The sequence below is a fragment of the Gobio gobio genome (genome assembly GCF_949357685.1).
Source record: "Gobio gobio genome assembly, chromosome: 16".
Taxonomy (NCBI): domain Eukaryota; kingdom Metazoa; phylum Chordata; class Actinopteri; order Cypriniformes; family Gobionidae; genus Gobio; species Gobio gobio.
This window is the reverse complement of record NC_137109.1, coordinates 9,401,082-9,425,982: the sequence shown is the minus strand read 5'-3', so window position 1 is coordinate 9,425,982 and position 24,901 is coordinate 9,401,082. Positions and strand designations below refer to the sequence as shown.

At 38.0% G+C, this 24,901-nt stretch overlaps 1 protein-coding gene across 2 annotated transcripts in view; it reads left to right on the top strand.

Moving 5' to 3' along the window:
• The first annotated feature begins 2,160 nt into the window (after nucleotides 1–2,160).
• The window catches only part of st3gal5 (ST3 beta-galactoside alpha-2,3-sialyltransferase 5), a 31,943-nt gene continuing 9,202 nt past the window's right edge, over nucleotides 2,161–24,901 (top strand). Inside the window, exons 1-4 of one of the 2 annotated variants that reach the window (XM_079838230.1) lie at nucleotides 2,161–3,034; nucleotides 20,758–20,881; nucleotides 20,992–21,112; nucleotides 23,226–23,563. In XM_079838230.1, coding sequence (XP_079694356.1) covers nucleotides 20,775–20,881; nucleotides 20,992–21,112; nucleotides 23,226–23,563 — 566 coding nt within the window. In that variant the 5' untranslated portion in view covers nucleotides 2,161–3,034; nucleotides 20,758–20,774. Of the gene's footprint in view, nucleotides 3,035–20,545; nucleotides 20,645–20,757; nucleotides 20,882–20,991; nucleotides 21,113–23,225; nucleotides 23,564–24,901 lie in introns of those variants that run through there. The other variant, XM_079838229.1, reaches the window with a different exon arrangement.

Genomic DNA, 24,901 nt, shown 5'->3' with positions numbered 1-24,901 from the left:
ATGCAGGAAACAATTAAAAGAGTGGAGCAATGGTCCTGGGAATGGGGATTTAAATTTTCGGTGGAAAAAACAAAAACACTTTTCTTTACAAGGAAGAAAATTGGAGTAGAGGTCCAACTGTATTTATATGGCAAGAAGCTGGAAAGGATAGAATCATTCAAATGTTTAGGTGTGTGGTTTGATGCTAGGCTCACATGGAATGTACATATTAACAGTATTGTAAATAAGTGTAAAAAGGTATTGAATGTGATGAGATGTTTAGTGGGAACAGAGTGGGGAGCCGATAGATCTGCTTTGAAAACTATATATATAGGTTTAATAAGATCTGTTCTGGATTATGGATGTGTGGTGTATGGGTCAGCAACTAAAACCTTGTTGAAAAAATTGGATGTAATTCAAGCTCAAGCATGAAGGATATGTAGTGGGGCTTTTAAAACAACATCTGTGGCCGCATTACAGGTTGAAAGGGGGGAAATGCCATTGGAGTTAAGGAGACAGCAAATCATGACAACATACTGGGTTAATTTACAAGGACATAATAACCATCCTGCAATAAGTGCAATTGAGCCGTGCTGGGAACATGAAAAAAGGCAAACAAAGAGCTTTGGTTGGGTTGTTAGAAAGAAGGCAGGTGAAATGGGTATACTAGATAGGAGTTACTCTCCAACTGTAGTTCTGCCAGCTATACCACCTTGGTTATTGCCACAGCCAGAGATAGATCTAAGCCTCCTTGAATTGATGAGAGATGTAAATGAGGGAAATTACAAAAACATTTTTAATGCATACATCAGAAGAAATTACTATGGGTATTTACAAATCTATACAGATGGTTCTAAAGACCCTACGACAGGTAGAACAGCAGCAGCAGTAATAATCCCTGATTTTAATGTGGAATGTGGAAAGAGACTCACAAATGATATATCTGTCTTTGCATGTGAAATGATTGCCATTGTTATTGCATTGCAATGGGTAGAGGAGGTCAGGCCAGAGAGAGTGGTCATTGCATCAGATTCATGTGCAGTATTAATGAGTTTAACATTTTGCAATTCCAGAAGTAGAGAGGATTTATTGTATGAAATACTACAATCATTATTTAGAATTCGACAAATGCACTTGTATGTTAGTTTTGTGTGGGTCCCTGCACATGTGGGGGTTGATGGGAATGAAAAGGCAGATCAAGTAGCAAAATGTGCATTAAAGAATGGGGATAAAAACATAAATGTAAATATTAGTAAGTCAGAAGCTAAAGTGCTGATTAAAGGACAAATAAAAAACATGTGGCAAAATCAATGGAACAAAGAAAGAAAAGGAAGATATCTGTTCAAAAATAATCCATTAGTTGGGAGTACAGGGTATGGAGGAAGAAATAGAAAAGAGGAGAGGGTTATTACAAGAATAAGGAATGGGCATACTGGGCTAAACAGTTCTCTCTACGTGATTGGAAAACATATTGATGGGAAGTGTGAATATTGTGGTGAGCAAGAAACAGTAGATCATGTTTTATTACATTGTCTGAAGTATGAATCAGAGAGAGAAGTTTTAAAGCATGCATTAAGAGAAAATGGAGAGGAAAATATCAGTAATATTCTTAAAACATCTGCAGGTGATAATGGTTGGAAACTTCTTCTAGAGTATTTAGGATCAACAAGATTAATGAATAGAATTTGAGTTATAATTTTATTTATATTTATATAGGTTTGTTTATTTGTTATTATTTTATTTATCAGTTTTTGTTTGTTTGTTTTTAATCTAATTTAAAATTATTCTCTTTGTCCTTATAATTTGGGTGTTTATATAGATCTTTAGTCCATACTCCAGATCAGTGGGTGGCGGTAATGCACCTGAAAGTTGTTTGCCAACCGCCAATAAAAATTAAGGAAGAAGAAGAAGAAGAAGACTGTGCATTAGGGATGAAATGCATAACTGATGCTACTAAAATTTATATTGGCCATGGGGTGGCCAGGAGTCGGCCAGGGGCCACCCCCTGGTGGCGCCACTGGCTGCAGGGCGGCTTTGGCCTGGACTCTGACGTCACACTTGGATGTGGGCCGGGTTGGACATCCACCGCAGGCTGCAGCAACCCCCTTCTCGCTGATTGGGCTGACATATTTGACACACCCACCAAACGAGAGAAAACGCATCTCAAACCCGTTGCAAACCGTTACACACCGTTTCCAGGAAACATGACGTTCAACCGGAAACCTTAGCAAAACGTTGCGCACCGGTTTGAGCTCTACATATCTATGTTTGAACGTGCCCCAGGTCATATATCTCGTTACAGGGACAGCAGACAAGCGAGAAATCTCAGACCGGAAGTTGGGGCGGAGCTGACAAACCTAACCCACTGCTGGCTTGGCTCTCTGTGTATATGCTGGGATACCAAGCGAAAAACGCTTTTCTGTTGAATTTATCGCATGTGTCGTATTGTTTGAACACTTGCGGTTGTGTAGGTTAGCCTATTTAGTATTAGTACGCATATACTAGCTGAGTTTACAACAGTTACAACATCATCCGGAAAGAAGGTTTGCATATCCCAACTGTTATCGTGTGCTGATCAAACATTAGCCTACACAAAAACCCATAGAGAGGCATGGAAGCGTTCAGCTGAGAAGGTTTCCTCCACCCCAGTGTAAATACGCCGCTACTTGACTTGTGAATAATAATTAGATAACGTGACTGGACGCCCCCAGGAAGCGATACGTTATTCGTTGTTTGTGTGTGTGTGTGTGTGTGTGTGTGTGTGTGTGTGCATAAATAAGCGCACTCACGTCGAGGTATGACTTGTGCATTTCCTTTAGGAACGTATGAACAGTGGCGTCGACACATTTTTGTCCTGGATCGGTAGCCTATCCAATGGGTTAATGCAATCTTCTTAATGCAATCTTCAGAGTAGCCTATGTATTTTGTTTTTTTTGGATGTAGCGTCAGTGCGTCCAAACATTCCCACGCAATTCTGGTTACAAAAATGCATAACGGCTACATCGAGGGATCATTAGCTCAGTAAGCGGATCTTTATGAGAACACAAAGCTAAAGGTAAGTGTGAATGATGATTTAACAATGTTATACTAGTTCAACGTTATACACAATATGAAGGTATTTTGGTGAAAAACAACTGAAGTGGAATCTGTAGCCATTATCCTCACTTGTGTATCAATACATTTGAGGTCACAGAGAGTTGTAAACTTGTAGACTTTTTCTTCTCACCTACAAACACAACACAACAGTTACACCTTCACACTTTCTTCACTGCAGGACAGGTGCACAAATCCTATTCTACGAATCACACACGTAGAAACTCATACGCACAGTTTTGCTACAGTTATGGTGCAAAACGCATTCACGCATCCGTATCAAAAATGTGAAGGCACAGACAAATGTTGCACATCCGCAAATTAGTATGTGGATCCATGCTATGAGAGGTGCACACTTGTAGAATATTTGGTCACAAATGCATTAGTTTTCTTGGATATTTTTCTAACACAATCTCAAGTCTAATTACTACAACTGCTTGACTCTGCTGCTACGAGTTCAAATGCAGTTTTTCCTCCACTTTCGCACCACATCTCACTTTTGCACCATATACTACGTGAAATGTGGAACAAAAGTAATTTGTGTGCATATGTGAGGCAGCGGCAGAGAATTTCGGCCAATCAAAAGAGCTCTTTTAAACTGCTGGCGCGCGACCGAGAAAGGGGAAAAACCCATGAGCAACCTCTCCCGATCTGGCGATATCAAGTACCAATAAAGGACGGTATGTTAAAATAATCCACAAGTGTGTATCTGCTTTACAGCTACAAATTCCACTCTCACACGCCTTCAGTTGTTTTGCACCAAAAATACCTTCATATTACACATTCAATCATGTTTAGGTGTTGTGCTGTGATGTCAGTTGTAAAAATAACAACAACAACAACAACAACTTGCTTAGGGGAGAGCGGGGCACAACCTAACGCTTTTTTGACTTTCTCATTTTGTGTGAATTAATTTGGGTTTCCCACATTAATTTCACACATGTCTAGTAGAAGAATGTGGTTTTGTTTCATCAATTTTTCTTGATTTACCCTGAAAGAATGGAAGTGACATGCCCCATAAGTGAGGTAGCCTACATTGTAACATGACCAAATGACAGCTTCAAATGTTATGATACAATACAAATTTATGAAAAATAAACTTAAGAAATTTGCTTTTGCTATGGTTAAATAAATGTTCAGTAATATCTGCCAAGGATTTTTTAATTTTGGCTCAATTTTGTCTCTAAATATTGATATGGCAACGAGTAAATACACTAAGTTTCGTCAACCTGGCATGTGTGGAAAGTGTTAAACCATGCGTGTTACAACTAACCCGCGTTAGGTTGTGCCCCGCGCTGCTCTATATTGCCCTATAAATCAAACAAGCTGTTTTTTTTTTTAAATGTAGTGAGTAAACCTTCTTACACTTTATTTTAAAGTGTCTTTGTCACACTGTAATTATACATTAGTAATGAGTAATATAGCTACATGTACCTACTATAGAGTTAGGATTTGATTTAGGGTTAGTTGTAAGTATGCAATAAAATGTATGTATTAGTAACTACATGCAACGTGTAACAATGACACTGTCAAATAAAGTGTTAGCGTAAACCCTTACGTTCTGTTTGGGGGCACCAGACCCTCTTTAATTAGTAACTAAGCATCTGACTCATTATGTTTTATACTGACATTTCATTAATTTTTCTAATTTTATAAGATCTTTTCTTAAATGTGAAATTTTATTCTGATTTCCATTATGACACGGCTGCACACAAGTAATGCTTTGTATCAGTTTTTTTTTACTGATTACGTTAATTCAAAATGTCCACAAACCACACGCACACACACACACACACACACACACACGTCACCTTTATTTATATAGTGCTGCCTCATACTTTACACATTGTTTCAAAGCAGCTTTACTGTAATAACAGGAAAATGATTCCTTTCTGCTGTTCAACTAAATTTGTCATTTTCTCTGTAAAGCAGTTGTGCAAAAGATTTTCATCGCTCAGTTCGGTTCTAAAACAACAACATCATTACCGTCAGATCAATAGTATTTTTGAAACTTAATCTAACACACAGAGCCTCATACACACACACACTCTCAATTCAATTCAGCTTGATTAGTAATGCAGTTATATTGACAAATCTTGGAATACATGCAAAACACCCATACACTCTCTCGTATTACTGTTTCACTAGTGGTTACACCAACGATATCAAATGTACCGACATTAATTAAGAATAGTGAAATCGGATGAGGCCGTGCGTGTAAGCCCAATTAAAATGATTACTTTTGGTGGACCTGCGCCCAGACATGACCAACGCATCCCTGAAGTGTCTGCCTGTGTCAATTAGACTTCCCCCTGAAATCTCGTCATCAACACGTCATCCTCAATAAACCCGTCTCCGGTGTGATGACTCCGATCTTTCGAATATTCCTGTTTAATAATTGTTTAATCGACACGTCATCCTCAATAAACCCGTCTCTGGCGTGATGACTCCGATCTTTCGAATATTCCTGTTTAATAATTGTTTAATCGACACGTCATCCTCAATAAACCCGTCTCTGGTGTGATGACTCCGATCTTGCGAATATTCCTATTTAATAATTGTTTAATCGACACGTCATCCTCAATATACCCGTCTCCGGCGTGATGACTCCGATCTTTCGAATATTCCTGTTTAATTGTTTAATCGACACGTCATCCTCAATAAACCCGTCTCTGGCGTGATGACTCCGATCTTTCGAATATTCCTATTTAATAATTGTTTAATCGACACGTCATCCTCAATAAACCCGTCTCCGGTGTGCTGACTCCGATCTTTCGAATATTCCTATTTAATAATTGTTTAATCCACACGTCATCCTCAATAAACCCGTCTCCGGTGTGCTGACTCCGATCTTTCGAATATTCCTATTTAATAATTGTTTAATCGACACGTCATCCTCAATAAACCCGTCTCTGGCGTGATGACTCCGATCTTTCGAATATTCCTATTTAATAATTGTTTAATCGACACGTCATCCTCAATATACCCGTCTCTGGTGTGCTGACTCCGATCTTTCGAATATTCCTATTTAATAATTGTTTAATCGACACGTCATCCTCAATAAACCCGTCTCTGGTGTGCTGACTCCGATCTTTCGAATATTCCTATTTAATAATTGTTTAATCGACACGTCATCCTCAATATACCCGTCTCCGGCGTGATGACTCCGATCTTTCGAATATTCCTGTTTAATTGTTGAATCGACACGTCATCCTCAATAAACCCGTCTCTGGCGTGATGACTCCGATCTTTCGAATATTCCTATTTAATAATTGTTTAATCGACACGTCATCCTCAATAAACCCGTCTCTGGCGTGATGACTCCGATCTTTCGAATATTCCTATTTAATAATTGTTTAATCGACACGTCATCCTCAATAAACCCGTCTCTGGTGTGCTGACTCCGATCTTTCGAATATTCCTATTTAATAATTGTTTAATCGACACGTCATCCTCAATAAACCCGTCTCTGGTGTGCTGACTCCGATCTTTCGAATATTCCTGTTTAATAATTGTTTAATCGACACGTTATCCTCAATAAACCCGTCTCTGGTGTGCTGACTCCGATCTTTCGAATATTCCTATTTAATAATTGTTTAATCGACACGTCATCCTCAATAAACCCGTCTCCGGCGTGATGACTCCGATCTTTCGAATATTCCTATTTAATAATTGTTTAATCGACACGTCATCCTCAATAAACCCGTCTCTGGCGTGATGACTCCGATCTTTCGAATATTCCTATTTAATAATTGTTTAATCGACACGTCATCCTCAATAAACCCGTCTCTGGCGTGATGACTCCGATCTTTCGAATATTCCTATTTAATAATTGTTTAATCGACACGTCATCCTCAATAAACCCGTCTCTGGTGTGCTGACTCCGATCTTTCGAATATTCCTATTTAATAATTGTTTAATCGACACGTCATCCTCAATAAACCCGTCTCTGGTGTGCTGACTCCGATCTTTCGAATATTCCTATTTAATAATTGTTTAATCGACACGTCATCCTCAATAAACCCGTCTCTGGTGTGCTGACTCCGATCTTTCGAATATTCCTATTTAATAATTGTTTAATCGACACGTCATCCTCAATAAACCCGTCTCTGGTGTGCTGACTCCGATCTTTCGAATATTCCTATTTAATAATTGTTTAATCGACACGTCATCCTCAATAAACCCGTCTCTGGTGTGCTGACTCCGATCTTTCGAATATTCCTATTTAATAATTGTTTAATCGACACGTCATCCTCAATAAACCCGTCTCTGGTGTGCTGACTCCGATCTTTCGAATATTCCTATTTAATAATTGTTTAATCGACACGTCATCCTCAATATACCCGTCTCCGGCGTGATGACTCCGATCTTTCGAATATTCCTGTTTAATTGTTGAATCGACACGTCATCCTCAATAAACCCGTCTCTGGCGTGATGACTCCGATCTTTCGAATATTCCTATTTAATAATTGTTTAATCGACACGTCATCCTCAATAAACCCGTCTCTGGCGTGATGACTCCGATCTTTCGAATATTCCTATTTAATAATTGTTTAATCGACACGTCATCCTCAATAAACCCGTCTCTGGTGTGCTGACTCCGATCTTTCGAATATTCCTATTTAATAATTGTTTAATCGACACGTCATCCTCAATAAACCCGTCTCTGGTGTGCTGACTCCGATCTTTCGAATATTCCTATTTAATAATTGTTTAATCGACACGTCATCCTCAATAAACCCGTCTCTGGTGTGCTGACTCCGATCTTTCGAATATTCCTATTTAATAATTGTTTAATCGACACGTCATCCTCAATAAACCCGTCTCTGGTGTGCTGACTCCGATCTTTCGAATATTCCTATTTAATAATTGTTTAATCGACACGTCATCCTCAATAAACCCGTCTCTGGCGTGATGACTCCGATCTTTCGAATATTCCTATTTAATAATTGTTTAATCGACACGTCATCCTCAATAAACCCGTCTCTGGCGTGATGACTCCGATCTTTCGAATATTCCTATTTGATAATTGTTTAATCGACACGTCATCCTCAATAATCCCGTCTCCGGTGTGATGACTTGGATCTTTCGAATATTCCTATTTAATAATTGTTTAATCGACATGTCATTGAGTTTTGGTTCCTTGCCACTGTCACCTTTGGCTCGGCTTGCTCAGTTGGGGACACTACATTTTCATCTAAATATCCAAATAAATTTCAGTGTTTCCCCTAGAATTTTTTCCAGCAGCGGTGCTGTTACGTACCGGTGGTTGTTACCAAGCCGCGCGTCGGGGGGTCCGGGGGCATGCACCTCCAGAATAAATAAAATAAAAATAACCCCTTAAACCATGATTTCTGGCAAGTTTTGTGGATAGAAATAGACATTTTAAACATTAAAATCCAAATTAAGCTTTTTATTAGTTTAAAAGGTGACTAGCTTATAGCCTATTTTACTTCAATAACCTGCAGGGACGTGCAAAAAGTTCCTAAGGGGCAAGGGCTCAAATGTAAGAAAGGGGCAATATGTAAAAATAAAAATAAAAAAAAGTGTTTGGATACTATTTTATGCTTTTGCAAAAAGTCTCATGCTTATCAAGCCTGCATTTATTTAATAAAAAATACCGAAAAAAAAACATATTGTGAAATATTATTACATGATGTTTTTTTTTACCTTTTTATTAATCAAATTATATATATATGATTAATAAAAAGGTATATAAAAAAATTTTAATTTAAGAGCATCACATATCATACAAGAGCTGCAAGTAAATTTTCTCTTTGCCTTTTGTTGTTTGATTCACATTATTGGCTCAATCGTCACCAGGGTTATTAGATGCTGCCCCTTTAAGACGCAGATCTAATATCATTCTCCCATTAATTTCTCCCAACTATTTACGCCCATTTAAGCTAAACTGTTTAAGTGAATACTCTCCAAGCCTGTCATTTTGAGATATAGGCTATTTTGTTGTGTATTTGATGGTTTAGTCGCGCAAACGAAGCATATGTGCAAGTCGGTCCGTTTCGCAGCGTGCGGACACACACACACACACGCCTTGAACTTGGAAACAGCGTCTATTGCGCTGATTATTGAGCTTTTCATTTAATCAAACACGTTTTGCAATTTAGCCAAAGTGGAGAGTGCATTTGACAACAATCACAGATTGTGCTGAATCTGACGTTAAATGCATGTTTGTTGGGGAGAAATGACAGCGCGCGCTATGAAGGGAAGGAAGCTGTGCTAGACGATGCACGAGCATAGTTTATAATAGTTTTACCTCATATCTTCTTTTTATAATACTTGGAAGCGAAAATAAAATAAGATTAATATCACAGCCCTGTGATTGTGTAAGTGTAAGCAGACTACATTTTTGTTTAGTTCTCTGGCCATCGTCAATCTCTCGCTCTCTTTTACAGTGTGTAAGTGAATGTCGTGATATTACTGATCATGTGAAGATTTTGCAGTGGCGCTGCGCCGCTGTGAATACATTGTAGGGGAAACACTGAATTTAATTACTAAACTAAATTAAATGCATCAACTAAATTGCCCATATTGTCACTGTATGATTATTGAAATGAGCTGATGACATCACCGTTTTCTCGGTTGTACAACCGAATCTCATTCTGTTGCATTATTTTCCTGTTTTACACTGTGAAGCTGCTTTGAAACAATCTGCATTGTAAAAAGCGCTATATAAATAAAGTTGACTTTTGGATGCAAAAATGAATCTTTGAAGCATGTGCACGTTTTTGTGTTTCTGAATGAACCAGAGTTGGATGTTTCTTTCAGACTGTGAAAGAAACATCCCCCCATGTAAGTAAATGTATCAATTAAATGTATACTATGTAGAAACTAGAGTTTCTAGAGAATTTATACCAAGTAGAAACTTAAGCTGCATAACTTGCACAGGGTGTCTAATGTCTATCCCTTTTGTCTTTATTATGGAGTGTCTTAGGGTTGCTGCCTTAAATATAAATGAGACAGGAAGAGCAGTAGTTTCAGAACTTTAAAAATTAAACATATGTTTTTGCAAGGTTGCATTCTTACAGGAAACAAATGCGGATGTGTCATACCGAAATAGAATGGGTTACGTGTTCATTTCTTTCTAAAAGGTTAGTTCAACCAAAAATGAAAATGAACCCATGATTTACTCACCCTCAAGCCATCCTAGGTGTATATGGCATTTTTCTTTCAGACGAATACAATCAGAGTTATATTAAATGTCCTGGCTCTTCCAAGCTTTATAATGACACTGAATGGGTAGTTCTGTTTTGAAGTCCATAAAAGTGCATCCAGCCATCATAACTGCTCCACACGGCTCCGGGGGGGTTAATAAAGGCCTGAAAGGAAGCGAAGCGGTGCGTTTGTTTGAGGAAAAATAACCATATTTAAAACTTAAAAAACTAAAATAACTAGCTTCTGGCAGATGATATCAAAACCCTGCCCACAGAATCAATTTGTACAGTTTACTGCAGAACAACTCAACTGAAATAAAAAGTTATGGAAATGTAGAAATTAAAGTTAAAGCTCCAATCTCCTTCTGAAAATCCAGAAAAAAAGGCAGTTGGTGTTGGTGACATCCCAGATGTCAATAATGACGTCACATCTCCGTTTTTATAGCATCAAAAACCTAACTAAACACTTGAAGTTACGTCAGTGTGATTAAAAGCCCATCTTTGGAAAAAATTAATTTGAAGTGTAATTTCATTTAGTTGTCTCGTATCCCATTCGATTACATGGAGAGGGTTTATGACCTATCCTGGGACTGACCACCTAGGGGCAATCGAGACGTTTTGGCTTCACTTTTCAGGACTTATGCGGCACACTTGGATAGAACACTTTTCACTACAGAATCTCCGGATCAAAACATATGCGAAGAAGCAGAAACAAGCGATATTGTTATTGATATACTGTCGAACTTTACAGATTGAAATGTCGACCCAGGACAAGTTATGGGACTGTGAAGCTTAGGGGGTGTTGATGGACTCGATCTACTCCATCTGTGTTATAGGCGAGTAACGTTGATTTAGTTTTGTTTCACAGAACTAATATATGCTGGCTTTTTCTTGAATATGCTCATGTGTCATGTTTGCTTGTTTGTTCATTTGCGATCGTATTGTCGTTCACTTCAGCGATGATAAAGACCCATTCATTTCCACACTGGAGCATCTAAACCTCCTAATAAACTCCTAATGTACGTTTGTTTCCTTTGGTTCCTCTTTTCATGATCGATATAACACTCTAATGTTGTCATAATTGTATATGTTCGTTAGTTGGAGAAAAAAGCGGAAGAAACCAAAATACCAATGAACATACTAAACAATTACAGATTAATAAAAAATAATGATTTGGTACATAAACACACATGCATACATTTATACATGTAGCCTGTGGCTCTATGCGTTTCAACTATTTATTTCTAAGAATACATTTACTTCAAATAGTTGAAAAGCATAGAGCCACAGGCTACATGACTGTGCACTGAGACAAAACCGGTTGCATGACAAAAAAAAAAAATATGTTTATGTACCAAATCATTATTTTGTATTAATCTGTAATTGTTCAGTATGTTCTAGTAGGGATGCACCGAATATTCGGCCACCGAAAGACTTTTGTCACCGAAACAACACGGCCGAAATGTTGTGATGACGCAAACAGAAACCGCGACCCTCACGTGCTTGTCTGAAGCAACATGTCTGCGGTGTGGACGTATTTCAGTATATCTGAGAAACACCCACTTCTGCTCCATGCACACGCACTGACAGCCAGAGCTGTTCACCCATGTACACCCCTATTCTACAGTTGACAGCGAGAGCTAGTGTTCAGTGCAGCAGCTCGTGTTCTCGATGAGAAGAGGACCAGACTTCACTGTGAAACCGAACGGTTTCCGAATGCAATCTTTAACAGTGGGCATGTTTTAAGTGCGGAACACACTTCAATCCGAGTTCCCACACCAACATCGATCAACATGTATCACGAAATTGAAACGATAAATGCCGTTTTGACGCTCTCTAATGTGGCATCACTGATCACATCACAGTTCAAGCGGGGCAGCGCACGTGCGTGAACGCGATCATCTGTGAGCGCGATCGATCATCATAAACATGAATGAACATCTAAGGTGTGTTGAGGATACATTACAACTTACTGTCACGTATCATATGTGGTGTAATCGCGGCGAAAAGACGTCAATATACCTGCTTGTAAACTAAACAATGTCATGTAACTTTAGCATCACATTTACCTCAGGCACCTCAGTGTCCACAGAATTTTATTCACTAGAGTAAATCAACTCTTTCACTAAATATATGACCTATATTAGCCTACATATTCATTATATTCTACTTAAAGGGTTAGTTCACCCAAAAATGAAAATTCTGTCATTAATTACTCACCCTTATGTCGTTCGAAACCCGTAAGACCTCCGTTCATATTCGGAACACAAATGAAGATATTTTTGTTGAAAGCTGATGGCTGAGAAAGGCTTCAGATAGGCCTCCATTGGCATTCAGTACACTTATACTCCCAAGACCGATAAAAGGCACTTAAAATGTCGTTACAAAGTCCATCTCACCACAGTGACTCTACAATAATCTTACGATGCGACGACAATAGTTTTTGTGCGCAAAAAAAAATCAAAATAACACCTTTATCCAGCTTGTTATTGCCTTCCGCGTGTGCCTCCACGACGCATGCGCGAGAATATGACGTGGCGCCGGGGTTCGGGAATCCATGAAATGCACACTCTAACCCCATTTTGAGCACTACAACGAGACCTAAAGCACGATCAATGTAGAATCCAACAGCTGAGATACGCGCGTCTTCCTCTGATTGTAAACAAATCACTTCTGGGTCATCTGTCCGAACGCCGGATCTGCGTCATATTCTCGCGCATGCGTCGTGGAGGCACACACGGAAGGCAGTAACAAGTTGGAAAAAGGTGTTATTTAGATTTTTTTTGCGCACAAAAACTATTGTCGTCGCATCGTAAGATTATTGTAGAGTCACTGTGGTGAGATGGACTTTGTAACGATGTTTTGAGTGCCTTTTATCCGTCTTGGGAGTATAAGTGTACTGAATGCCAATGGAGGCCTATCTGAAGCCTTTCTCAGCCATCAGCTTTCAACAAAAATATCTTCATTTGTGTTCCGAATATGAACGGAGGTCTTACGGGTGTCGAACGACGTGAGGGTGAGTAATTAATGACAGAATTTTCATTTTTGGGTGAACTAACCCTTTAACCTGTTAATGATATCTTGATTATTTCATGAATGTTTAAATAAACCTGTCATGAAAATGGCAGACACTGTGTATAAATGATTATATTTCAACAACGAATTGGATAAAAAACTATTTTATAATTAGATTTAGAAGTTATTGCAAATACTGCCTTATGTGAAGTTTATGTTGTTATTTATGTTGTTATGTTTAATGTGTTATTTGAGTGTTGATTATTAGACCTAAAAAATAAATAGTAACTGAATTTAGGTTAATAGTTTGGGCTCTGTTGTTAACCTTTAATATTAATGTGCAAGTAAGGGCTCCCTATATATTGTTTACAGCAATATCTTCAGTAAACTTTTAGTTATAATTTAATTCACTTAAGGACAGATATTTTTTTCTTTCTTTCAGTAAACCAATAAAAATAAATAAAAAGCCATTTTGTAAAACTGCTGTACCGAACCGTCAGTTTTGTGTACCGCTACACCCCTATTCTACAGTTTACATATGGGCTATGGCAGTCTTTGTTTTGATACACTATTATGTTAAAGGCCTACAGATAAAATAGTTGTATATTTAAGCAGTTGCACTTGTTCTGAATGCACTTTCTTGTAGTAGTCCTACAGAGAAAAAAATTAAATGCACTAGTCAAGTCAAGTCAACTCAACTTTATTTATATAGCGCTTTTAACAATGTAGATTGTTTCAAAGCAGCTTTACAGTGTTAAACAGGAAAATAATGCAGCATAATTTTATTCAGCTGTATAGCCATTCTGGAAAAACGCTGATGTCATCAGTTCATTTCAATTATCATACAGTGACAGTGTGGGCTTTAGATCAATAATTCGATCAGTAATTTTGTTTATTAATTAGATTTATTTCGATGTTTAGTTGAAAAATTTCGTGTCCCCAACTGAGCAAGCCAAGCCAGAGGCAACAGTGGCAAGGAAACCAAAACCCCATTAGGTGACCCAATGGAGAAAAATAAACCTTGGGAGAAACCAGGCTCAGTCGGGGTGCCAGTTCTCCTCTGGCCAATTAACAAACAGCGTATTATTATTATTATTATTATTATTATTATGGCAGCTTTACAGGTCAGAGGTCATAATAGATCGGAATATTCGAGGGACCGAGGGCAACACGCTGGAGACGGGTAGAGAGAGAGAGAGAGAGAGAGAGAGAACTGTCTTTAAAACAACACAAGCTTCTTGCGCTCAAATTGCTCTCTATTTGTTTACATAGTTAATGTGCACTGTGAAGTAACATATACAAACAATGAACAGCTGTATTTTTATTAACTAAGATTAACAAAGATTAATAAATACAGTAACAAATGTATTGATCATGGTTAGTTCATGTTAGTTATTAGTCTAATAAATTAACTAATGTAATGTTAACAAATCAAACTATATTGTAAAGTGTTACAAACAAATCATTTACTCAGAACACCTCTTGAAATGAGAATATAAGTGTGCTTACCCCATTTTTTTTTTTAGTAAGAGTGGTTATAGTAAGATTTAATCTTAATGAACTACATTATTTTCAGGTTATTTATATGGCAATGTGTAGAAAAATTACCTACCAACATTGATTGTCCTTTAGCTTAATCATTTGAAATAATAAAAACAATATGATGTTCAAACTTTTGACTACTTTCTTTAATAACTACATAACACAATACTTGTACTTTTACTTTCAGTACTTGAGTAGTACATTTTAAAATAAACTACTTGCAATACTTAAGTACAAAAATTTTTGAATACTTTAGTACTTCTACTTAAGTGTCTTTTTTGATAAGGAACTTGTACTTTTACTCAAGTATGTGTCTCTAGTACTTTATACATCTCTGGCAGTGAATGAGTGTAATTTTTCCTCAGTGACACTACAATGCTCTGTCTGATGTGATACTGTAATAGACGGCTGAATGGTAAAATTTTTTTTCCTAATATTATCAATCTTACATGTGAAGAAGTTCATAAAGTCATTACTGCTGTGCTGTTTACAATCATCAGAAGTTGAAGCTTTATTTTTGGTTAATTTAGCCACTGTATCGAATAAATACCTTGGGTTGTGTTTGTTTTCTTCAAAGAGAGTTGAGAAATAAGCAGATCTAGCAGTTTTTACGGCCTTTCTGTATGTGATCATGTGCTCTTTCCACGAATTACGAAATACCTCTAATTTTGTTTTCTTCCAGCTGCGCTCCATTTTTCTGGCTGCTGTTTTAAGGGCCTGGGTGTGCTCGTTGTACCACGGCGTTGGACTATTTTCTTTAATCTTCTTTAAGCGCAGAGGAGCAACTGTGTCTAAAGTACTGGAAAAGAGAGAGTCAATAGTTTCTGTTGCAACATCGAGGTCTTCTATACTATCTGGGATGTTGAGGAGATGATACTGATGAGGAAGATTATTTAAAAAGCAATCTTTAGTAGCGGCAGTGATTGTCCTGCCATTTTTGAAGCAAGGTTTTTTCACTAGACCTAAATGCACTTTGTTTTTATGAGAGAACCATTTAATTTTAAAACCTTTCTGTAGGCCTGTACATTATTATTTAATGTACAAATGAGTGGGGTCAAGTTAAACATTTTAGTTTGAATTTTATTTTATACTGTGCATTGTTGCAATGTGCTAAATAAATATTGGCATAATTTGTAATTGATTTAATCTTTGAAACTTTAATATTAATTTATGCAATTGCAATGCCTTGATTTTAGTAAAGTTAGTACACAGTCATAGCCATAAATGCTATGGTACTAATAATTGGCATAATTTCTTTCGGTGTTTCGGTTTTCGGCTTTCGGCCTTGGTTTCCTCTTTTTCGGTTTCGGCCAAGAATTTTCATTTCGGTGCATCCCTAACTTCTAGGAATACATTCTGAGAACATTTATAATCAGGTGTTGCAGGGGTGTGTCCTCCACACCTCCACTAAGCTTAGCTGAAAATTAACAATGTTTTTAATTTATTTTGTCAAAACAAATTCCTACAACTGGTAATAGGGACATGAAAGCATTATACATGTTTAACATGCATTCAAAATCTGTAGAAAAACAGAAAAGGTGCAGGTCATTTTCTGCCAGGGCATTATCCATTTAATTCATGGACCTTTAACCCTAAAACACAATGCAATGTATAATTCAAAATACAGGTTTCCTTCAGAAAATTCCTTCATATACCAACTTTGAGTATATTTACCTTTGGTCTCAATGGCTTCCGATAGTTCCGAAGTTTGTCTCAATTGGCCAAAATGAAGTTTGGATCAGCCTTGACTGTTCCAAAGAACATCTCCTTAGGAGCACCTTTAAAACCCTGTGATATAACATAACAAGAGCCACTAAATATCAGGCCGACATATCGTGGAGAGCAGTGAGTGATTTCTCTTTGTCTTTAGTTTTATTAACATTAAAGGGATAAACCCTCCATGAATGAAATTGTCGTCCTTTACTCAAGTAGTTTTAAACCCAAAGCAGTTTCTTTCTTCTGTTGAAAAAATAAAAGTTTGACTTTTAGATCTGCACACATCTAGCCTAATATACTGACACGCATCCGATTTTCTCAATTGTTAACATTCCCTTTAGACATAACCAACTGTGTTCATGTAAACCTGGTGTTTATTTGACATTATTAGCGCAATCAGATGTGAAAGATAACTTAGTCCAGTAATCAGGCACTGTTTGACAGGCTTTTAGTGTCTGTGCACTTCGGGTGTATGCGCTCAGAAAAGTGCATGTCAGAACAGCAAACACATTAAATATTTAACCGGTAAGGCTTTAAAACACATGCAAATAATGAACTTTTGTGAATTGCTCTACCTCTGTGCTTACATGGGCGTCGGAAGCAAAAACAAATGTGGGCGGGTCCTCCCCTAGAACATTTTTACTGGAGTAGATGCCATTTACATTAGGGCAAGTAGCCCGCCTTGTTTACTAAACGTCTGGTTGGGCCAGACAAAATTACAGAAGACTCCGCATTATTAACAGCGGCAATAGTGTAGGGGTAAGGCACATGGCAGAAGGTTTTGACGCAAATCGACCCGAGGTTCGAATCCGCCTTTTGCAGAACTCGCTCTTCCATTTTCCCATCACATCAGATCAGGAAGAAATTTATTAAATAATAAAATAAAATTAAGAAAATATTTGAAAAGTGGAAATAAAGTGTCTAACGGGTGTTTAATAATAGTGTTTATCAGTTAGGGGTAGGTGAACAGATATGTGCTGAATTAGAGACGGTTAAAGTGAGTGGGTCCATTATCATTGGTCTTAAAAAGTGGGTGGGTCTTGTCCCACATACAATGGTTCCGACGTCCATGGATGGGAATATACGTTGCGTTGTATAGTAGTCTATGTTGAGACAGAGGCGTCAGAACTGCAACTGATAGGCTATAATGTGTTGCACAATATTACGATATTTCTTCAAAAGCAGATCCTGGAGACCTTTTAATCGTCTACGATAAAAGAGTGATATCGCACACCCTTAATTCTATTTAACTCTTTATTCTTATTGTACTCTTTCATCTGGATTCCAACGTCGCTCGGGGTCTCGTATTTTGTTTAGTCCCCATAGATGTGTATACACTTGAATTAAAGTAACACCGAGGACATAAGCACTAATACTGATATAAGCCGCCCAACATTACTTTCTCTAATAGTAGCTTTGCTTTGGTCATGCCATGGTTTCCCATGTACACTAGAGTAATGCTACGTTCACACCAAACGCGAATAGAGCGTTAAGTCAATGTAAAGACGCGTTGACGGGACACAATTCTGCCTCATTTGTGCGTCCAGTTCACGCAAAAGATGCGAATCGACCATCTTGCGCGATACGCGCAAGTGATTTTATTTGGTGCTTTTTGTGCATTCACGCGTTTGAAGCGAATTTGCGCCTGACGCCTGAGTTGAAAAATCTGAACTTTGGCATCAATTCACGCTGTGTTAACCAATCAGGAGCCTGTTTGCTGCTGTCACGTGGTATAGGGACGTGATGAGAAACCCGCATAATTTGGAAAATACTAAATGTTCTTATGTCACAATTTAGTTTTAAGACTTTTTCAGGTGTGAATGTAGTTGTTTAAAGCTCAAATCTGTGGTTTATTTAAAAAGATTAATCTTGTGTTTTTGGAGTTGTAAGATCCAGGCGATCACCGGGCGCTCAGCTCTCATTAATCCCGGCGAGAGCAGCCTTTGCTCGGCCAGTCCTTCTGACGTCTGCCGCTGGCTCAGATGTAGGGTTGCCTCCCGTTCCGTAAAATACGGAATCTTTCCGTATTTACAAGCAAAATGACGTGTCCCGTATCAAACCAATATTTGTCCCGGATTTTACATAGGTTGTGAATGGGTGTCCCTTATTTTGCCACACTGGAGGTGGCAACCCTACTCAGATGCCTCTGTAGTGGTTAAACATGAGATAGAATTTGTCTTGTGTAGATCTAACGGCCGATCTTTGGTGTCATGAATCTATCATTTGTTGTCTACCAAATCGTTTTGACCGAGGGCAAAGAAGTTTCATAACTGTTTTAAGATATATTTCTCCTGGAGCGCATTGAACACGCGTCTATTTCGCTTAAAACACTCTATTTATACGCATGTCCAATTCGCTGTGGACACGCGAATGGATTCAAAATATTCAAGAGTCCAACCAGACACGATAGACGCGATTTTGACGTTCTATTCATGTTAGTGTGAACGCAGAATAATAGAGCGCTAGAGCACAGCTAGAGTAATATTACAATAAACAGAGGTAAGGCTCGCCCTATTTAGGTTGGTTGAGCAACATTCTGTTGTCCTAAATGGAAATTAGCTGGAAATTACAGTCTAAGTACACACAAACTAGTGCCGAGAGTTAGCCGAAACTTTAGTCCATTATTAACCTGATGCAAGTTTTTTTGCTGACTAATTGTGCTTGAACGGTTAAATACCAAACAGCAACCCCCGTGGTCTCTCTTGAACCAACATGGAAGTGACTTAAACTGCAATTCGTCGACTGGCTGCTAGAGTCAGGCTCCAAAAGGCAAAAGGGAGTCAAATCTGTATCTCACTCATTTTTTATAACGCGTTGACGTGCTGCCAAGATGGCAACATCCAACTTTAGGCTTTAAAACTGCTCTTTAGAAACCAACAGGTGATATCATGGACACTACGTCCATATGTTTTTTACATTCTATGTTAAATAAACATACTTGTGTGTCAATGTGACCATGTCTTTGCAAGTAAACACAGTCATATATTATGTGAAAGTAAACAGTTGAGAAGGAAAATGCACGAGTGTATTGGATCTGTGCATTCACTCTTTAACGACAACAGGTACACTTGGATACGGTCACTTTGTTAATCAAACAACAAAAAAGAACTAAATCTCTCGCTGCTCTTGACTGAATCACTTTTGTTACTTTAAGAATAAATGTATATTTAATTTACACAGTGAAGACTATGCAGTGTTTTTTTTTTTTATACATTTGATTATATTGATAATATTTCTAGTGCTTGAAGTTTTTCAGGTTGGTCTATTTCATACGTGTCCGTTTTATTGTAGTTTGTTTTCCTATATGCTTGTAAATAGTTTATTTGTTCATTCTTTATCACTGTTTACTTGTCTTCAGTAAGTATTAGTACTAGTATTAGTGTTTTGTAATATTGAAAATGGTTACAGGAATTATGACATTTCAGTGGCATCATACATTTTGATATTAAAAACCTTATTTAAAGCAAAAATAACTATATTGTGATGTATATATCGTGAAATAAAATTACTCCTATCATGATATAAGATTTTGGTTGTATTGCCCAACCCTAAGATAGTGTACTTTTTATTCCAAATGCCACTTTCATAAATCCACTAACATTACCATTTTGCCAATGATTACAACTTTAGTTGAGATCTGCTATACAATATTGTCATAGCAACAACATAATTAAGCAGTTTGCTTTTACAAACAAAATGTTCTGTGCAGTTTCATAATCAACACCCGTCAAATGCGGGTAAAAATCAACTGTTGCGGCTGACGATGTAAACTAACCAGTTTGGTGGGTTATGATTTTGCAAATTATGTTCACTCAATTTTCAGGTGAAGTTTATGTAATCTGCACCGATTTGACGCACATATTATAAACTCATGAGTCGATATGAATATTAAAATATAGCCAAATTGCGCAGCACCTGCACATGTCTAGCTTACTTCAATACAACTGTCAAGCAACAAATAAAGACACACTGGTTTGTTTGCTTTGAAGGGAATAGCACAAACCCAAGAAAACATAACAATGTGGCGAAGTAACCCCAGTGTACCACCTGGCAATGAAGAAGCACATCTACCAATTTTTATCAGACCCTATTCTGTCTATTTGGCGAGACAACAGGTTTTTGTTCAGGTTGTGTTTGGTTTTCTTTCAATTTATTTGTCAGATTATAGTGCGATAGCACAAAGAACGCAGTGCTGATGCCCTATTTTAAGTGATCAGTCTGGTTTTGTTTCTGCTTGTAGGTGAAAGCATCCGTCACATGCGCAAACGAGGGCCTCTTGTTTTAGGCAGCAGAAGTAAAGAGAGGACTTGGTGGTTAGATGCCACCATGAGGAGAGCTGTCAAACCGTGGCTTTGTCAACCCAGGTAAACGATAGACATGATAATATTACTTGTAAACCATTAAAACACGTTTAAATTCACCTACAAATATCATGTTACTAATGTTGTTAAGTAACTGAACCTTTTTACCTCAGCAAAAGATGGCTTATTCCTCTTCTGAGCTTGGCATTGATTTCACTGGCATTTTTAAAACTGCCTCTCTTTCACACGGAACCAAAGCCTGTTGAAGTGTCAGTAGACCCTATCCACCGAGAGGTATGACTTCCTTTCATTTCATTTTACATCAGATTCAGGAAGTATCTACTTACATTTCTGTGGTAAACATAAATTACAGGTGTGGTCAGAATTATTGGCACCCCTGGTAAATCAATGACTGTAAAAATAAATATGCATTGTTTATCCTTTTGATCTTTCATTTAAGAAATTTGCTAAAAATCTATCTTTTCATTGAAGAAAAATAATTGAAAGTGGGGTGAAATCACTTTGTGAAATAAAAGTTTTTTTCTCCAAAACACGTTGGCCACGATAGAGTCTCTGAAGTATATTTCCATTCATAATTACATTTTTTAGCACATCATGGTGACTAGGAGCATAAAATTGTCCAGTCATGACTTCCTGTTCCACAGGAGTATAATTATGAAGAAACAAAGGCCAAATTCCCTTAATCATCATGACAATGAGTAAAAGCACAGAATATATTTCTGATGTGCAGCAAAAGATTGTTGAGCTTCACAAAATGGAAAGTGTCTGTAGGAAAATAGCTAGAGCATTGAAAATCCCCATTTCCACCATCAGGGCAATAATTAAGAAGCTCCAATTGACTAAAGATGTTATGAATCTGCCTGGAAGAGGACGTGTGTCTATATCGTCCTAAAGCACGGTGAGGAGGAGAGTTTGAGCGGACAAAGACTCTCAAAGGAGCACAGATGGAGAACCGCAGAGATTAGTTGAGTCTTGGGGTCAGAAAGCCTAAATAAATAAAAAAATTAAACAGCCCCTACATCACCACATGTTGTTTGGGAGGGTTTCAAGAAAAATCCTCCTCGCTCATCCAGAAACAAACTCCAGAATATTCAGTGTTCAGACACGACTGGACCTTCAAAAGGGACTTGGTTCAGCAAATCCACTAAATGTGTTTGGTGCAAACAGGAATAAAAAGTAGCCCATGCCCACGGTTAAATATACTGCTGGATCTATTTTTTTGCTGGAGGTCCTGGACATCTTGTTCAGATTCATGGTATCATGGATTCTAGCAGATACCAACACCTAAATCTTATAATGGGCCGTGGTTGGATCTTCCATCAAGACAATGATCCAGAACAAACATCAAAATCAACACACACACGTGTCACTGAGCACAAAATGAAGCTTCTGCCATGTCTGTCCCACTCCTGACCTGAACCCTATAGAAAATGAGTGAACTGAAGAGAAGAGCTGGGAATCTGAGGAACTGGAGAGATTCTGTATGAAGGAATGATCTCTGATCTCCAAACTCATCAGGCATTACAGAAGACGACTCAGAGCTGTTATCTTGGGAAAAGGACGCTGCAAAAAGTATTTAATAAAAGAGTGCCAATAATTGTGGGCAACGTGTTTTGGAGAAAAGCATTTATTTCATAATGTGATTTCCCCCCTACTTTAAATTATTTTACTTCAATAAAAGGTTACATTTTTGCAAATGTTTTGATTGAAAGATCAAAAGGATAAACAATGCAGATTTATTTTTACAGTCGCCTTTGCTCATGTTTACCAAGGGCGCTAATAATTCTGATCTCAACTGTAATTTAGCTTCTATGGGCTTAACAGAATCAAAACCTTTGACAAATGCAAAATGACAAATCTAAATGCATACATTTGTAATGAACACTGTTTAGGTCTTTTTAATCATTTTTTTCTTGTGAGAATTCTGTAGCATTGATCCACAGATATAAGTGGAGTAGTCTGGATGGCATTTGTAGTGCCAGATTTGGACTCTGGCTGCCGGCGCATAAAAGTGGAATAGATCCTTGGATCAAATCTTGGCACATCATACTTAACCCCCAATTTTTTTAGGTCAGATGTTTTTTGCCAAGTGGTAGAAATCTGTTAGGTAGGATCTAAACCAGACTACTGCCCGTTAATGAATGGAAAACATGAAATTATAATTGCAATTGCTCCCATCCAAAATAAAAATTTGTGTTTACATAAATATATACATGCATGTGTACACACACATATTAAGAAAAAAAATTATATTTATATATAAGATAAATTGTGTGTATATATATATATATAATGCAAATATAGTGCCCAGCACTAGTGGACATTTTTTTTTCAATTTGTGTTGAAATGGGGATTTGCTTTTAAAGCACTGTATTTTCACTTACAGCGCATCCATTCCCATGTCAGAGAGATACTGGCCAAAGAATGCAGACCTTCTTTTGCCCGACAGAGAATGGAAGCTGAACATTACAGCTCCAAATCAGTGGCAGAGCCCTTTTTGGACAAGAACACTCTTTTAAATGAAAAAATATTCCAGTATCCCCCACCGTTTGGTTTCATGGATATGAAGAGCAGGCTTCAGGAAATCGTGAAGCTCCTACCAGCCTCTTCTGAAGTGAGACACGGAGGGCGAGATTGTCGTCGATGTGTAGTGATTGGAAATGGAGGGATACTTAAAGGATTAAGACTTGGACCTCTTCTTAATCAGTTTAATACCGTCATCAGGTGAGAGCCTGCTCTTATTATTTGTGTGATTTTAGCTAAAGAACCTCTAGGACTGGAGTTGATATAGTTAAACTTTTGATAATGTTATACAGTCGGGCAACAAAAGTATTTAGTCAGCTACCAATTGTGCAAGTTCTCCCACTTAGAAAGATGAGAGAGGCCTGTAATTTTCATCATAGGTACACTTCAACTATGCGAGACAGAATGAGAATGAAAATCCAGAAAAGCACATTGTCTGATTTTTAAAGAATTTATTTGCAAATTATGGTGGAAAATAAGTATTTGGTTACCTACAAAAAAAGCAAGATTTCTGGCTCTCTCAGACCTGTAACTTCTTTAAGAGGCTTTTCTGTCCTCCACTCGTTACCTGTATTAATGGCCCCTGTTTGAACTCAGTATAAAAGTATAAAAAGTATAGTTATCAGTATAAAAGACACCTGTCTACAACCTCAAACAGTCAGACTCCAAACTCCACTATGGCCAAGACCAAAGAGCTGTCAAAGGACACCAGAAACAAAATTGTAGACCTGCACCAGGCTGGGAAGACTGAATCTGCAATAGGTAAGCAGCTTGGTGTGAAGAAATCAACTGTGGGAGCAATTATTAGAAAATGGAAGACATACAAGACCACTGATAATCTCCCTCGATCTGGGGCTCCTGGAAAGATCTCACCCCGTGGGGTCAAAATGATCACGAGAGCAAAAATCCCAGAACCACCTAGTGAATGACCTGCAGAGAGCTGGGACCAAAGTAACAAAGGCTACCATCAGTAACACACTACGCCGCCAGGGACTCAAATCCTGCAGTGCCAGACGTGTCCCCCTGCTTAAGCCAGTACATGTCCGGGCCCGTCTGAAGTTTGCTAGAGAGTATTTGGATGATCCAGAAGAGGATTGGGAGAATGTCATATGGTCAGATTAAACCAAAATAGAACTTTTTGGTAAAAACTCAACTTGTCGTGTTTGGAGGAGAAAGAGCTGAGCTGCATCTAAAGAACACCACACCTACTGTGAAGAATGGGGGTGGAAACATCATGGGGCTGTTTTTCTGCAAAGGGACCAGGACGACTGATCCGCGCAAAGGAAAGAATGAATGGGGCCATGTATCTTGAGATTGAGTAAAAACCTCCTTCCATCAGCAAGGGCCTTGAAAATGAAACGTGGCTGGGTCTTTCAGCATGACAATGATCCCAAACACACCGCCCGGGTAATGAAGGAGTGGCTTCGTAAGAAGCATTTCAAGGTCCTGGAGTGGCCTAGCCAGTCTCCAGATCTCAACCCCATAGAAAATCTTTGGAGGGAGTTGAAAATCCGTGTTGCCCAGCGACAGCCCCAAAAC